Source organism: Babylonia areolata, chromosome 20, assembly GCF_041734735.1.
Source record: "Babylonia areolata isolate BAREFJ2019XMU chromosome 20, ASM4173473v1, whole genome shotgun sequence".
In the NCBI taxonomy this organism is placed as follows: Eukaryota; Metazoa; Mollusca; class Gastropoda; order Neogastropoda; family Buccinidae; genus Babylonia; species Babylonia areolata.
This window is the reverse complement of record NC_134895.1, coordinates 16771025-16786024: the sequence shown is the minus strand read 5'-3', so window position 1 is coordinate 16786024 and position 15000 is coordinate 16771025. Positions and strand designations below refer to the sequence as shown.

General features: G+C 41.6%; 1 protein-coding gene across 1 annotated transcript in view; it reads right to left on the bottom strand.

Moving 5' to 3' along the window:
* LOC143294546 (sucrase-isomaltase, intestinal-like) overlaps nt 1-15000 on the bottom strand; it is a 47363-nt gene that overhangs the window by 31868 nt on the left and 495 nt on the right. Inside the window, exons 2-6 of the mRNA XM_076605922.1 lie at nt 11128-11253; nt 9320-9451; nt 7947-8093; nt 4643-4759; nt 1005-1131 (exon numbers count right to left, since the gene is read on the bottom strand). Coding sequence (XP_076462037.1) covers nt 1005-1131; nt 4643-4759; nt 7947-8093; nt 9320-9451; nt 11128-11253 — 649 coding nt within the window. The remainder of the gene's footprint in view (nt 1-1004; nt 1132-4642; nt 4760-7946; nt 8094-9319; nt 9452-11127; nt 11254-15000) is intronic.

Genomic DNA, 15000 nt, shown 5'->3' with positions numbered 1-15000 from the left:
TTCCAACAGTCATTCGGACACTCAACCTTGATAGGCAGCACACACACACACATTTCTCTTGTTGGAATTGTGGTATAAGAGTGCGGTGTGGGCGGAGGGCGGAGGGAGTGTGTGAGTGTGGAAGCGGGCGTGTTTTTGTTGGTTTTTTTTTTTTTGAGTTGGAAATCAAGGTGCGCGTGTGTGGGAGATGGCGGACGGCACATCGAGGTGGGTGACGGGGATTGATGTTGAAGTTGTTTGGGGAGAATGGAGGGGATGGGGGTGATTGTAAAGGTGTCAGTTGGAAACGTGTTTATGAATGTTAACATAGTGGTCGTTTTTAAAATGTATTTGCAGATAGTTGTCTCCCGAGTTTATATATAAGTGTTTGTTCACATATTTGTTAAAACATTATGTTTGATGCATACTTTCTTTACCTGCATTAAAGAATTTTTGATAACTTGGAATAGGGTTTCTTATTCTGAAAATCAATGTTTCTTAATGTATGTGATAAAATTAAAACATATCTCTTTTATGACATCCAAGAATGTGATAGTCTTATTACACATAATACCACTGAAGAATTCATGGTTACGAAATGATGATTTTTATCATAGCGTCTTTTATTGGAAAATAACGCTTCTTAGTTTTTTTTCCTATAAAATACATGTTATATAATTTCTTTTACCGGAAATAGCGCTTCTTTTAGTTTTCTTTAAGATACATGTTATAATTTCTCTTACAGTATTATAAAGCAAGTTGTTAAGCTTTCATCACTTTCATATTTTAACTTAATCTTTTCACTTTTAAGTTAAAATTTTGCTATGTTCATATAAATGGTAGACTCGACTTTTGGCTGAGAGACTGATTGGTGTGAGTGACGAGCCTTTGAAGGCACATGTAATTTCCAATCTGATTGATAAAGATGTATTGTATTGTATACCTACACACACACACACACACACACGTCACACACACACACACACATACACACACACACACACAGAGTCCCCACTCCCCCCCACCTGTCCTGTAGGGAGGGTCATCCAGGTTGCTGACAGGACAGGTCAGACTCCAGTAAGGCTTCACCCCCTCCGGCCAGTTGAACGGTCTGTCCTCGTTGGTGCCGAACGCCGTGGGTTCGTTCATGTCCTGAGTGGTGTTCGTATTGATTCAGTTTCAATGCAGGAGCGAGGTGGCAGAATGGTTATCAAGACGCTCATATATACCAGTACAGAGAGTCCTTGAGCGTCTGGGTTCGAATCTCGCTCTCGCTCTTTCTCCCTGGAAGAATCAATTAAACTGAGCGTCTGGTCATTCGGATTAGACGATAAGCCGAAGTCCCGTGTGCAGCACGCACTTGGCGCACTGAAAATGAACCTATGGCGACGAGAGTGTTGTTCTCTGGTAGAAAAAAACCCCTCTACTCTGATATGTACACAAAACATGTGCATGCACTCAAGATCTGACAGCACATTGGGTTACGCTGCTGGTCAGGCACCTGCTGAGCAGATGTGGATGGATGGAGTCTCCCGTCGGTCCGACGGATAAGTAGGCAGGCAGGCTTATCTGTCGGTGTGTGTCCTCATATGGGAGAAGAGGCCGATTCTGGATGCGCAGCACTTCCCACATGTGTTGCAAGGGAAAACGTCTCCAGAAGTTGAGCTGCTTCCTTCGCTCACGCTTCTCCTTAATGGCCGGCGTTCTCTTGTTTTCAAACGTCTTTATGCCACTAGAGCACAGCATCCTCCAGCGAGAGCGGTCAAAGACATCGGTTTCCCAGGAAGCGATGTCTATGTCACAGGCTTTGCCTGACCAGCACAGGTGACTTTTTTAAGTGAGGAGGAGTTGTGCAGTCCCTTCCCCACTCTCTCGCCTACCGACGCTCACAGTGCCACAGGTGCAGATACTACCACGTGTAGGACGGCCTCGGCAGGTGCAGGTTTTTTTCTTCGGAGCTCCGTCTCCTAGGGGGGACTTCCAGGAGCAGATGTAGTGTGGCGTATATGGATTTGCCCGAACGCAATGACGTCTGCCTTGAGAAACTGAAACAGAAACTCAGTTTCAGTTTCTCAAGGAGGTGGACAAGGCGCTTGGCCCACATCCATAAAGCCTAAGCCACACCACATCTACTAGGCAGATGCCTGCATGATCGGCAGCATAACCCAACGCGCTTGTCAGGCCTCGAGTGCATGCATATTATTTTGTGTACCAGTGTACCAGAGTGGATTTCTTTCATGTCATTTTGCCAGAGGACAGCACTTTTGTTGCCATGGGTTCTTTTCCCAGTGCACCAAGTGCGTGCTGCACACGGGACCTCCCTTTACCCCGTCTTATCCGAAAGACTGGACGTGCTCGGTTTGATCTTTATTGTCAAATTTGGGGAGAAAAGGACGAGAGAGGGTTTTCTTACCCAGATCCTTTCCGACACTGAATTGACAGATATATAAGCGTCTTCACCATCCTGCCATCTTGTTCCTTGTTAAATATAAAATACTGCAACACAGTACAGGCCTTTTATCATGTCACAGATGAAGGCAGCCGTTTCAGCTTTGGTCCAAACCCTCAAGTAAAAAAAGCATCATCACTGATTATATATATATCAGAGTTGGAAGAGATCCGATTCGTTCAATGCCTGTTTCGTTCTCTCCGAGATCGTGTCGCCATTCCTCCATGGTGTTTCGTGAGAGTGACTCCTCTCTCTCTCTTCTTTCTCTCTCTGTATGTATGTGTGTGTGTGTGTGTGTGTGTGTGTGTGTGTGTGTGTGTGTGTGTGTGTGTGTGTGTGTGTCTGTGTCTGTGTGTCTGTGTGTCTGTCTGTCTGTCTGTCTCCTCCCTCTCTCTCATCCACTCTTACTAACAGCAGTGATAATAATAATGATGATGATAACACTATATTAAGACTAATACTTCTAATGATAATGATGATAATACAAATACAATAACGTTGTTACTACTACTACTACTGCTACTACTCATAATGACGATACTAATAATAATGTAAAACAAATTGTGATGATGATGATTATTATGATTATTATTATGATTAGTAGTAGTAGTAGTAGTAGTAGTAAAGTTATCGGAAGACACTAATGGCAATATACATTTACACTTACAAATAAGATAACGTTTCACTCTATGCCCGGAAATCTCTTGACCTGTAAAGTTTCTTATCCTAAAATGTCTTTTGTTATATCTGAATGTATTTACTTATCTTTTTTTTTTTAATATCCAATTCATTTTTATTTTTATTTTCCATTTCCATTATGTTTTATACAAACCTACAGTAGGCTCTCAAAGCCTGACCAACGGGCAACGTTCAAACACAGGTCAGCGGTCTCCTCTTTTCTTTTCTTTTTTTTTCTTCTCTCAAGATTTTACACCTTTTTGAAAATTAAACCCCACGTCCAGCAAAACAAAAACAAACAAACAAACAAAAAATCCAGAGTGATAAGAAACTCTAGGGAGAGCTGGACAGTACAAGATCTTCAGAGAAGAAGCCCCCCCCTCAGTCAAGTGTTTCGGCCCTTAACTCCTTACACTGTAAGGGGGCCGGGCCGTACTCAGGTCATGACGCCTGGATGCCCTATTTAGCAGCATAAATACTGGGTGGGTTTTTTCTTCTCTCCCCTCTATTATTGAAGGTCATGCGCTACTCCTCAAAATTAAAAAAAAAACACGATGAAGTCATCTGAGTGATTAATGACTCAAAACGTGTTGTAGCTTTTATATGGTAGGTTGCCTATACGTGATATGCACCGTGCCAGAGTTGGTTCGGCGGTCACAGATAAAAAAAAAAAAAAAAAAAAAATCGAGGCCCTATTCGGGTATTGTTGGTGCTGTGTCTTTGGGAAAGGCACTATTCCGATTTTCCTCACTCCACCCAGTTGTGAATGGGAACCTGAGCAGTTCGGGAGTTTCAGTTTCAGTTTCGGTAGCTCAAGGAGGCGTCGCTGCGTTCGGACAAATCCATATACGCTACACCACATCTGCCAAGCAGATGCCTGACCAGCAGCATAACCCAACGCGCTTAGTCAGGCCTTGAGAAAAAAAGGTGAATAAATAATAGATAAGCTTACATAAATAAATAGAATAATAATTATAATATATATAAAAAAGATAGTAGTGATAATAATAATAATAATAAAATAATAATAATAATTAAAAAAAAAGACAACAATGATGATAAATAACCAATAAATGTAAAACATGAAGACACACATTCACACATACACTCACACATGCATAACATAACACTGAAAAGGTTGATTAGATGTCAATTCACTGCCATGAATGCCGTAAAAGGCAAAAAAAAAAAGAAAAAAAAAAGACCTTTAACTTTTAACCATTTGTATTGCAGCCCTTGCGTGGTATGTTGTCGACATTTCATGGTATGGCGGGTAAAGCCACTTGTTCCATCTATTAATACTCACTCAGTACGGCCAGTCCTCTCTTCTCCTCTACACAGACCCCTCGGATGTCCAGAGGGTGTCTGAATGACCCAACCTTTAGCTTCCGTCGTCAGAATTGTGGTATTCTTTGTCAACATTCACCTCTTCAGTATAAGAGCCTTCCGCTTGCAATATTTTGATGATGGTAATTGGGGTGAAACGCTGTTAACGTCGTCTCTTTCGCCCTTCGTATGGAGAGAGTTAATACTCACGATCCAAAGCCCGTCAAAGGCGATCCTGTTGCGGTGTTCAACGATCAGTTCTTTCCACACTCTTCTCGTCTCCGGCTTGAAGAAGTCAGGGAACACCACCTTGCCCTTGGGCCACACCTGTGAATCACCTTCAGTGTCAGCTAGTTAGGCCACACCTGTCAGTCACCTTCAGTGTCAGTTAGGTCACACCTGTGAGTCACCTTCAGTGTCAGTTAGGCCACACCTGTGAGTCACCTTCAGTGTCAGTTAGGCCACACATGTCATTCACCTTCAGTATCAGTTAGGCCACACCTGTCATTCACCTTCAGTGTCAGTTAGGCCACACCTGTCATTCACCTTCAATGTCAGTTAGGCCACGCCTGTCAGTCACCTTCAGTGTCAGGTCACACCTGTCAGTCACCTTCAGTGTCAGTTAGGCCACACCTTTCATTCACCTTCAGTATCAGTTAGGCCACACCTGTCATTCACCTTTATTGTCAGTTAGGCCACACCTGTCAGTCACCTTCAGTATCAGTTAGGCCACACCTCTTAGTCACCTTTATTGTCAGTTAGGCCACACCTGTCAGTCACCTTCAGTATCAGTTAGGCCACACCTCTTAGTCACCTTTATTGTCAGTTAGGCCACACCTGTCATTCACCTTCAGTATCAGTTAGGCCACACCTGTCATTCACCTTCAATGTCAGTTAGGCCACACCTGTCATTCACCTTCAGTATCAGTTAGGCTACACCTATCAGTCATCTTCAGTGTCAGTTACTTAGGGCCACACCTGTCAATCACCTTCGGTGTCAGTTAGTTAAGCCACACCTGTCAATCATCTTCAGTTTCAGCTAGTTCCAAACAATTTTATTAGCATAAAAGAAACAACATATATATATATATATATATATATATGAACAACAGTAGGCTCTTCATGTCTTAAAACTTGTATTCTTAAAAAGCAGCAAAAGTTTGCTGTAAAAACAGCTTATTCAGACAAGGGTGTAGAAACAGCTTATTCAGGCTGAAGAAGCTGTTTTTACACCCTTGCCTGAAGCTGTTTTTTTTACCCTTGCTTGAAGAAGCTGTTTTTACTGCTTTCTGCAAGGAGCTGTGCCCAGGACACAAAGAGAATGTGAACTATCTATCTATCTATCTATCTATCTATCTATATAATGCCAAGTGTTGCCTGCCAATACTGTTCATTGGCTAACTGTTCACCTTTTACAGTTTTCTGAGTATACAAACCATAAACATGTAACATCCTGATAAAACATAAACTGGATTTCCAAAGATAAACTGACAACACTTATAATAGTCTATCAGATTACTGACTTAGTCCAGTGGTGCTAGATCCCTTCAATAGGAGGACATCTACTTTCTGATTCACAACACTGAATCGTTTTCTTGTTTCCTTTTCTTGCCAAAAATGTCTTCTTCTTCTTCTTCTTCTCCTTCTTCCTCATTAGCGACCACAATCATCAGTTTGTTTTTTCTGTCACTTGCAGAGGGGGAGTCTGATCTATACACACACACACACACACACACACACACACACACACACACAAACAAACAAACAAACAAACAAACAAAAACACGGGGAATAAGCCCGTCTAGCATTCACAACTGTGCTGTCGCCTGTGCTTTAGTGGTATGCTGTGTATGGCCACTGATACCAAGATGGTCAAGTCTGGCTTCCTATCTCCTTTTCAGACTGACATTTCCTTTGGGGGTGTGGATGCCAGATCTGACCAGCTGACATATCAAATCAATTTGAATCATAATGAATAAAGCAGCCTGATCTCTGTCGTATATTTTGAAAAAAAGGATGTGATTATTTGCTGTACCGCTTTCACAACATTGAGATGAGTAGTTACGTAACACATTGTCTCACACAGGATAAAGTATAAGACCAGCACTCTGTGTGGAGTGATGGCCTAGAGGTAACGCGTCCGCCTAGGAAGCGAGAGAATCTGAGCGCGCTGGTTCGAATCACGGCTCAGCCGCCGATATTTTCTCCCCCTCCACTAGACCTGGAGTGGTGGTCTGGACGCTAGTCATTCGGATGAGACGATAAACCGAGGTCCCGTGTGCAGCATGCACTTAGCGCACGTAAAAGAACCCACGGCAACAAAAGTGTTGTTCCTGGCAAAATTATGTAGAAAAATCCACTTCGATAGGAAAAACAAATAAAACTGCACGCAGGAAAAAATACAAAAAAAGAAAAGAAAAAAAAAGGGGGTGGCGCTGTAGTGTAGCGACGCGCTCTCCCTGGGGAGAGCAGCCCGAATTTCACACAGAGAAATCTGTTGTGATAAAAACGAAATACAAATACAAATACAAAAAAAATGTTATAAGTGTATTCACAAATCTGCCCCCTCTTATCTGTTTACGCATACCAAGATTCAAACACTCCACTGTTGGCCGCCGTTCTTTCTCTGTCTCTGGACCCTTGCAATTGGAATGAATTCTCTCTTTCGCTCCGTCAGGTCTCCGCAATCAGCTCTTTCAAGTCTGGCCTTAAAAACCCACCTCTTCCCAGGATAGCCTCCCTTCCCTGCCTCTTCTTTGTCTTCAGTTTCTCCAGTCTTAGAGTTATGCATGCGTGTGAATGACTGGTGCGAAAGCGCTTTGATTTGTCTCTGCACAAGATTCTGCGCTATATTATTATTATTATTATTATTATTATCATACGAAAGTCAGAAAGCGTTCTTATTTCAAATCTGGAAAGCTGGTTTTGGCAGGTAGCCCTGGAAACTAAATGCTACCGAAGAGTACTTATCACCAATAACAGAAGTTAATCTGTGAGGTAAAAAAAAAAAAGAAAAAAAAAAGCAATACACGAGTACCGCAGTCGTTCATTCATATGTGTACACATAAAAGGGAGAACCACAGGGTTTTTTTCCAGTAAAATAAGCATGAAATATCAACAACAACTACAACAACAATAGAAAAAAGAAGAAAACAAACAAACAAACCCCACCAAAACGGTCATTGAAAACGTCGTGTAACCTATTCTGCGTGACTCTCAGCAGTATGCAATATCAATTTCTGAAGTCACTGGTTATTGCACAGCAGGAAACTTCTTCAGATTCTGTCATTTACGTGTGCGTTTTAAGCGCGTGCGTCGTTTGTGGTCTTTACAAATGTCGTATTTGAAAACCTGAATTAGTCATTAAAAAGCAGGAGGCTTCTTAATATATATATATATATATCTATATATATATATATGTGTGTGGTAGACAAACGTTTGCACTTTTATTTACGTGTTGTGTGCGTGGGGTTGTGTGTGGTCTTTACTAAGGCGGTGCTGTGTGAAAACTGACCCATCCCAGGATGTCCCCCTGGTCAGTGGCGGAGTCCCGGGGCGGGGTATAGCCCGGGGTGTTTGGGGGCCACTGGACAAAGCCTCTCACCGCCCTCAGCCGCTCGTAGGGCCCGTAACCACTGCTGTTGCTGACCAGGGCTGGGTCCTGGAAGGGAAAGTGTGGAAAACAGAATGAATGATGGTAATAAAAAAAGAAGAAGAAAATAATAATAATAATAATAATAATAATAATAATAATGATATTAATGCTGATGATGATAATGACGACGACGATGATGATGATGATGGTGGTCATCATCATCATCATCATCATCATCACAATCAATAATCATCATCATGAAAATAAAATCGTCATCTTCATCATCATCATCATCGTCATCATACTCATATGTTGTTGTTTTTACAGGGTTTAATCAAATGATTTTGCTCTGGAGTGCTTCACAAATACAGTAGTTCCAATAACAAAAAACAAACAAACAAAAAAACATGATCATAATCATGATAATAAAACGGCATCGTCATCACCATCATCATTATTATCACCACCACCACCGCGACCATCATCATCATGATAATCATAATCATAAGCAGACGAAGAAGAAGAAGAAGAAGAAGAAGAAGAAGAAGAAGAAGAAGAAGAAGAAGAAGAAGAAGAAGAACAGCAAGAACAAGAATAATGAAAGAAGAAGAAGAAGAAGCAAACAAGAATACCGAACATACCCCTCGTTCCTTACATTCATTAACAACCCCTCGACGTCACATTTGTTTCAGACAACACAACACAGACTGGAAACTGAGCAGAAGAAGCACACAGCTGTACCAGTTCCAGTTTCAGTTTCTCAAGGGGGCGTGTCACTGCATTCGGACAAATCCATATACGCTAAACCACATCTCCATAGCCGACGCCTGATTACAACATAACGAAATGCGCTTGGTCGAGACTTGAGTGCATGGATATATATATATATATATATATATATATATATATATATATATATATACATACATACATACATACATCTGTGTACCTATCAGTGAGGATTTCTTCTACAGAATATTGCCAGAGGGCAACACTTTTGTTGCAATGTGTTCTTTTTCCAGTACTCCCAAGTGCGTGCTGCACACAGGACCTCGGTTTATCGTCTCATCCGAATGACTAGTCAGACAGCTCTAGTTTGAAGTTTCCAAGTCCAAAAACATGGGGAGAAAGGACAGGACGAGAGAGAGCGGGATTGGAACCCCGACCCTCATGGACGCTTGTGTATTGGGGGGCAGGTAAGCATCTTAACCATTCTGCCACCTCCCCCCCACCCCCACCCCCTCCCCCCCGCCCCCCCACACACAATACCCTGTCCTCCCTTGTGGCTGTACCAGAATGATGATGGTTCTCATTCCCCCCTGTCTCAGCTCATCGAAGTACTCAGGTAGGCCTCTGAAGGTCCCGTTGTCCACCGTGAAGTCACGACGCTCGGACATGTGGTCAATGTCAGCATACTGGACATCCTGCACACACACACGCACGCACACACACACACACACACACACACACACACACACACACACACATTCCGGCACAAGGATGAAAAAAAAGAAGAAAAATAAGAAAGAAAAAGAAGGTATAAAGTGAAACAACATCCTGTAAAACGAAATAAAAAGTACGAATAAATAGGATAGTAGTAGCAGAAAAGCGGTAAAAAAACAAAACAAAACCCAACGACCCCCCACCCCCACCCCCACCCCCAGGAAATCAGTTCTTCAGTACACTAATTAGTCCTTCAAAAGTTGACAAATACATACTGTACATCCTGCACACACACATCCCCGCACGAGGATGAAAAAAAGAAAGAAAGAAAGAAAGAAAACGAAAGTATAAAGTGAAACAACATCAAATAAACATAAAATAAAACGAAATTAAAAAAAATAATAATAAAGTACGAACAAACCGGATAGCAGTAGAAAACAACAACAACAACAACAACAGGAAATCAGTTCTTCAGTACACTAATTCGTCCTTAAAAAGTTGACAAATATTAGAGAAGAAAACAAACGGTAGCTTAGAAAGAAAAAAAAGAAGAGGTTAAAAAACTAAGAAGAAAAAAAGAAAAGGCCAATATGAAATAACCAAACCAAACCACACTAAACTACGCTACAGTAAACTAAACCAAATCAAATAACACTACACCAGATAAACCAAACGAAACCAAAACTAAGCCACACTAAACCAAACTAACAGACAATCAGACAGGTTTACAGTCAGAAAAGAACAAAAAAAAAAAAAAAAAAAAAAAAGAAAAAAAAAAAAGAGATTAACAGACAAAGGCGGGGGAGAGAGACTGGCTGACGGAGACAGATAGACAGATAGACAGTCAGAGAGAGATAGACAGACAGACAGACAAGCAGACAGAAAAACAGACTGACAGATGGACCGAAAAACAGAAACAGGTGAACAGACAAGGAGAGATAAAGAGACAGAGACAGAATGACAAAGACAGGTAGACAGAGAGACAGACATGCAGAGACAGGTAAACAGACAGACAGACAGACAGACAGACGTGCAGAGACAAATCAAATCAAATCAATCAAATCAAAAACACTCTATTAATCCACATGGAAATTAAGTTGTGCAATCACAGGCAAAAAGAAAAATCATCATGCGCAACATAAGAAGAGATTAAAACTAGTCAAATAAGAATTCCCAATAGCTGACGATAGACTAACCACCCCTTCGCACACACACACATACTCATGTTAAGACAATAGGGTATTGCACAACAATATTTACAAATGGAAACATCCAACAAAAAAAGGGTATAGATTACTAAAAATGACATGCGCGCACGCGCACACACACACACACACACACACACACACACACACACACACACACACACACACACACACACGTTAAGACCATAAGGTACTGTACAACAATACATTAATAAAAACATCAATGGAATAAATCGTATATATATGTAAAATACACACACACACACACACACACACACACACACACACACACACACACACACCGTATGCATGCACATAACATATGTCACAGGTAGACAGACAGACATAGGGACAAGACAGAGTGGTGGACAAACAACTAGGCAGTCGAACAGACAGACAGACAGACAGACAGACAGGACGGACGGACAGACAGAGAAAAACAGACAGCTCACGTGAGGTATGTCGGCAGCCTTGGTTCTCTCCACAGCAGTCCGGAGGTTCTCCAGAGAGTTGTAGCCGTACTTACACAGCTGGAACCCCAAGGCCCAGTATGGAGGCATGTAGGGCCGGCCGATAGCCTGTGAAAAATGAGATGGATTTCACCGCAGTGAGATGCCAAAACTCTTCGTGAAGAAAACAAAAAGAGCTGTAAAAACTTTCTATAACACAAACCAACAACCATTACATGTAATCACGGCAAGAATGGAAGGAGGAATTTTTTTTGTTTAATGTCCCGTCACACATATCGGTGATTGAAGACATTTTGTAAAAGTATTTATGAATACATCTGAGTATTATCGGTTAGAAGGGGTGGGAGATGTGGGTGAATGGAGGGTTGGGGGAAACTGGGCAAATGAGGGTAAAAATGTGGGTGAAATTTGAAAGAAAAACAAAGATAATTACGATAACTATTATAATTTCCACCTGGAAATAATGTTAAACGGATAACAAAGAAAACCTGATAACCATTTGCATGTTCTCCATTAGCTTAGTACAGAGATTATATAACCATTTTGATTTCCATCACACTCATGTAAAAGCATATTGTGAATGACAACGTCTCGCAATGAATGGTTTTGTCTGTAACAAAATAAAGCAATTCAAAGTTTGCAATACACAAAAACCCGAAGAACATGGCGGAAAACACGGCAGTTGTTTTGGGTGTGTTTTACATCTTGATGGTATCAGATTTCCATTGCGTTTACTTCCTACTTATTTCATACTGCTCGCTCTTCTACACACACACACACACACACACACACACACACACACACACACACACTTCACTCAACGCAAAAACTTACTGAAGTGTATTGCTGAATCACATTTTCGGGGGAAGGTCCAAGGAAGATGTAGAAATCCAGAATCCCCCCAATCGTGCGATATGTGATCATCGGCAAGGGTGTGAACGTATAATCTATTAAAAAGAAGGAGAGAGAGAAAAAAAAAAGGGTGGGAAAAAAATATCGTTATTTTGGCCGAAATGGCTATACGTTATTCAAGCATCTAATTGACATTCATATCACGTCACATCCGTGATGTTACACTGAAAGAGAAATCTTAAATAGAAGGTTGTGTTTGTAGCAGCTTTGTACGTTTTTGAAACCCACTGTCTGTGTCATATTACCCGAGAAAGATCAGATCAGAGGGACGGAAGAGGGTGGGGTGGAGGGGGGGGTGGGGGATGGGGGGGGCAGGACAGAAAGTGATAGAGTTTGAGAAAGATGACAGGTTTTAAAAAGAGCTGAACTGAACTGAATGAATTTTACTTTCTGAGGGAAATAGCTATTTATCATCCAGCCCTCGAAGGGGAAACAGTGATAGAACGAAATAAACGAAAAAAAAAAAAAAAAAATAGAGAGAGAGAGAGAGAGGTGATCGTGTGTTCTTGTGCGTGCGTGAGTGCGCGCGCGTGTGTGTGTGTTTTGAACCATGTTGCCCGTTCAACGTTCATGGGCAAATTTGCTGATTTCATGCGATTGGTTGCCGAGTTCTCGGACTTAGCTGCTGCCTAGTCCGTGAAAAAAACAGACACATTTTGAAAGGCCATTGATTCGTTCAGCAAATCGTTCTTCACCTCGCGGTTACTGGCAGCCATTTGCCAAGTGCATAAAACCGACCAAAACACGTCCTATTACGTGGATTCGGCAATTCCATGAGACATCCCACGCACATACACGTCCCCCCTCCATCTCTCTCCCCCCCACACACCTCCCCCCCACCCCCCGCCACACACACACACACACACACAACATGAAGGTCATGATCATTGAATAAGTGCATGTGAAAACTAAACAGGCAAGGCTGAAAAGGGAACAGTTCTGGAAGGCGCAGCTAAGGACAGTCCACCCTTTCTTTTTGGCCTCAATACACTACAGCTGGATATCTGACTTTACTTCGACCCACAAAGCTATGTTTGATATTGATGATGACTAAGTTCCAGAGACAGAACGATCTGAATGCTAGCTTGTGCGACGACAACAACAACAACAGCAAGAATGACTACAACCACCACTACTACTACTACAACTACGACGACAATGACGATGATTACTACTGCTACCACCACTACCACCACCACAACTACCACTACTTCTACCACTTCCATGACAATTACAGCAATAACAACAAACACTACTACTACTACCACCACTACTACTACAACTATGATAGTCAGTCGTGTCCGACTATGACCATCAGAACAGTAGAGGAGGCAACTGCTGTTCCGACTATTTGGGCTAGAATTTGCTTGTAGTGGAGAGTGTCTTGCCCAAGTTACATCCCCACTCTCTCGGCCAAGAGGGTTTTAGGACAGTCGGCGTTGGGATGGTTCCCAAAGGCCGACTAGCCCACAAGGCTGCAGCACTGAGACCCAGTGCAATTCTGCCTCCTAGTTTGACGGAGTCATAGTCTTCACAAAACGACTAAGCTGTAAATGATTTCCCATTGACTGGAGAAACCACTGATAATACAGCTCTCACTTTGCTGTTGGCCCAAATGTAAACTTATGTCAATCTGTGATATAAGCTACAACTACAACTACCACGACGACGACGATTATGACGAAGACATCGATTGCTACTATTACTACTGGTTGTGAGAGCGGAGGTGGCGTTGGTGTCAGTAATGGTGGTATATGTCAACTCTTTTATTTTATTCAGTTGTTTCTTTTCTTTTCTTTTATTCTATTTAGTCGTTTACTTTTATTTTATCAGTTGGAAACACGTGATAGATTGATGTATTTTCTTGTTGTTATCTTTCTTTTTTTTTTTTTTTTTTTTACATCTCCGTTACATGCTGAGACCAGTTGAAATTCAACAGTGTTTGTGTCTAGTCATTTAAAAAAAAATTTTTTCAAATTTATTCTGCTTTCAGTTTTGTTTTGCATTGTTTTTTTGCGGAGGTGGGTGGGTGGGTGGGTGGATGGGTGGGGGTGGGGGATGGGGATTTTTTTTTTCTTTTCTTTTCTTTTCTTTTTCAATTTTCTTGAGAAGGGAGCGGGTGGGGATAAGGGTGTGAGGGAGAACGGATTTGCTGTTGTTCTATGCTACTTTCTCTCGTTCGCTTGGTGTGATTCTGTCTTTTTTTTTCTTTCTTTCTTTCTTTTTTTTAATACTATGAAATAATTGAATTTAGAAGAAAAGAAAAAAAAAAAAAAAGAACAAGAACATAATAATTAAAAGATACGTAATCATGATCACCTTGAGCATTACTGTTGAGCAGTAGTATTCCATGCGCTTTCCCGTCCTCTTCCACACACTGTAGGAAGGGGTGGGTGCCGTACTGGTTACGGTAATGCTGGCAAGGGCAGAAAATACATTGACGCTCCATGGCAAAAAAAAAAAAAAGAAAAAAAAAAAAAAGTTTGTCTTGTGCCCCCTGGGGACATCGAAACGTTACATACATACATACATATTTTACATATATCATCCAAACAATAAGAGTGATGTCAAAAGAACAAAAGAAATAAACAAAAGACCAATAAGCACAGACAGAAAACATTGATGATTAAGTCATCCTTACCCATTAACAACAGAGGTAACTTTACCGCCGAAAGCAACTACAAATAGAACAAACAAGATCTGTTTAGGTTATAAAGGTTATGGTCACATCAACACATTAGCGGCATGCATAATCGTAATCTTAGGTACGTACACACGCACACAACAGACAGACACACACGTGCACAGATAGACACAGACACACACAGAGACACACACACACACACATATACATAAACGCGCGCGCGCACACACACACACACACACACACACACACAACTACACACAGACACACACACACACACACACACATCAACTACACGC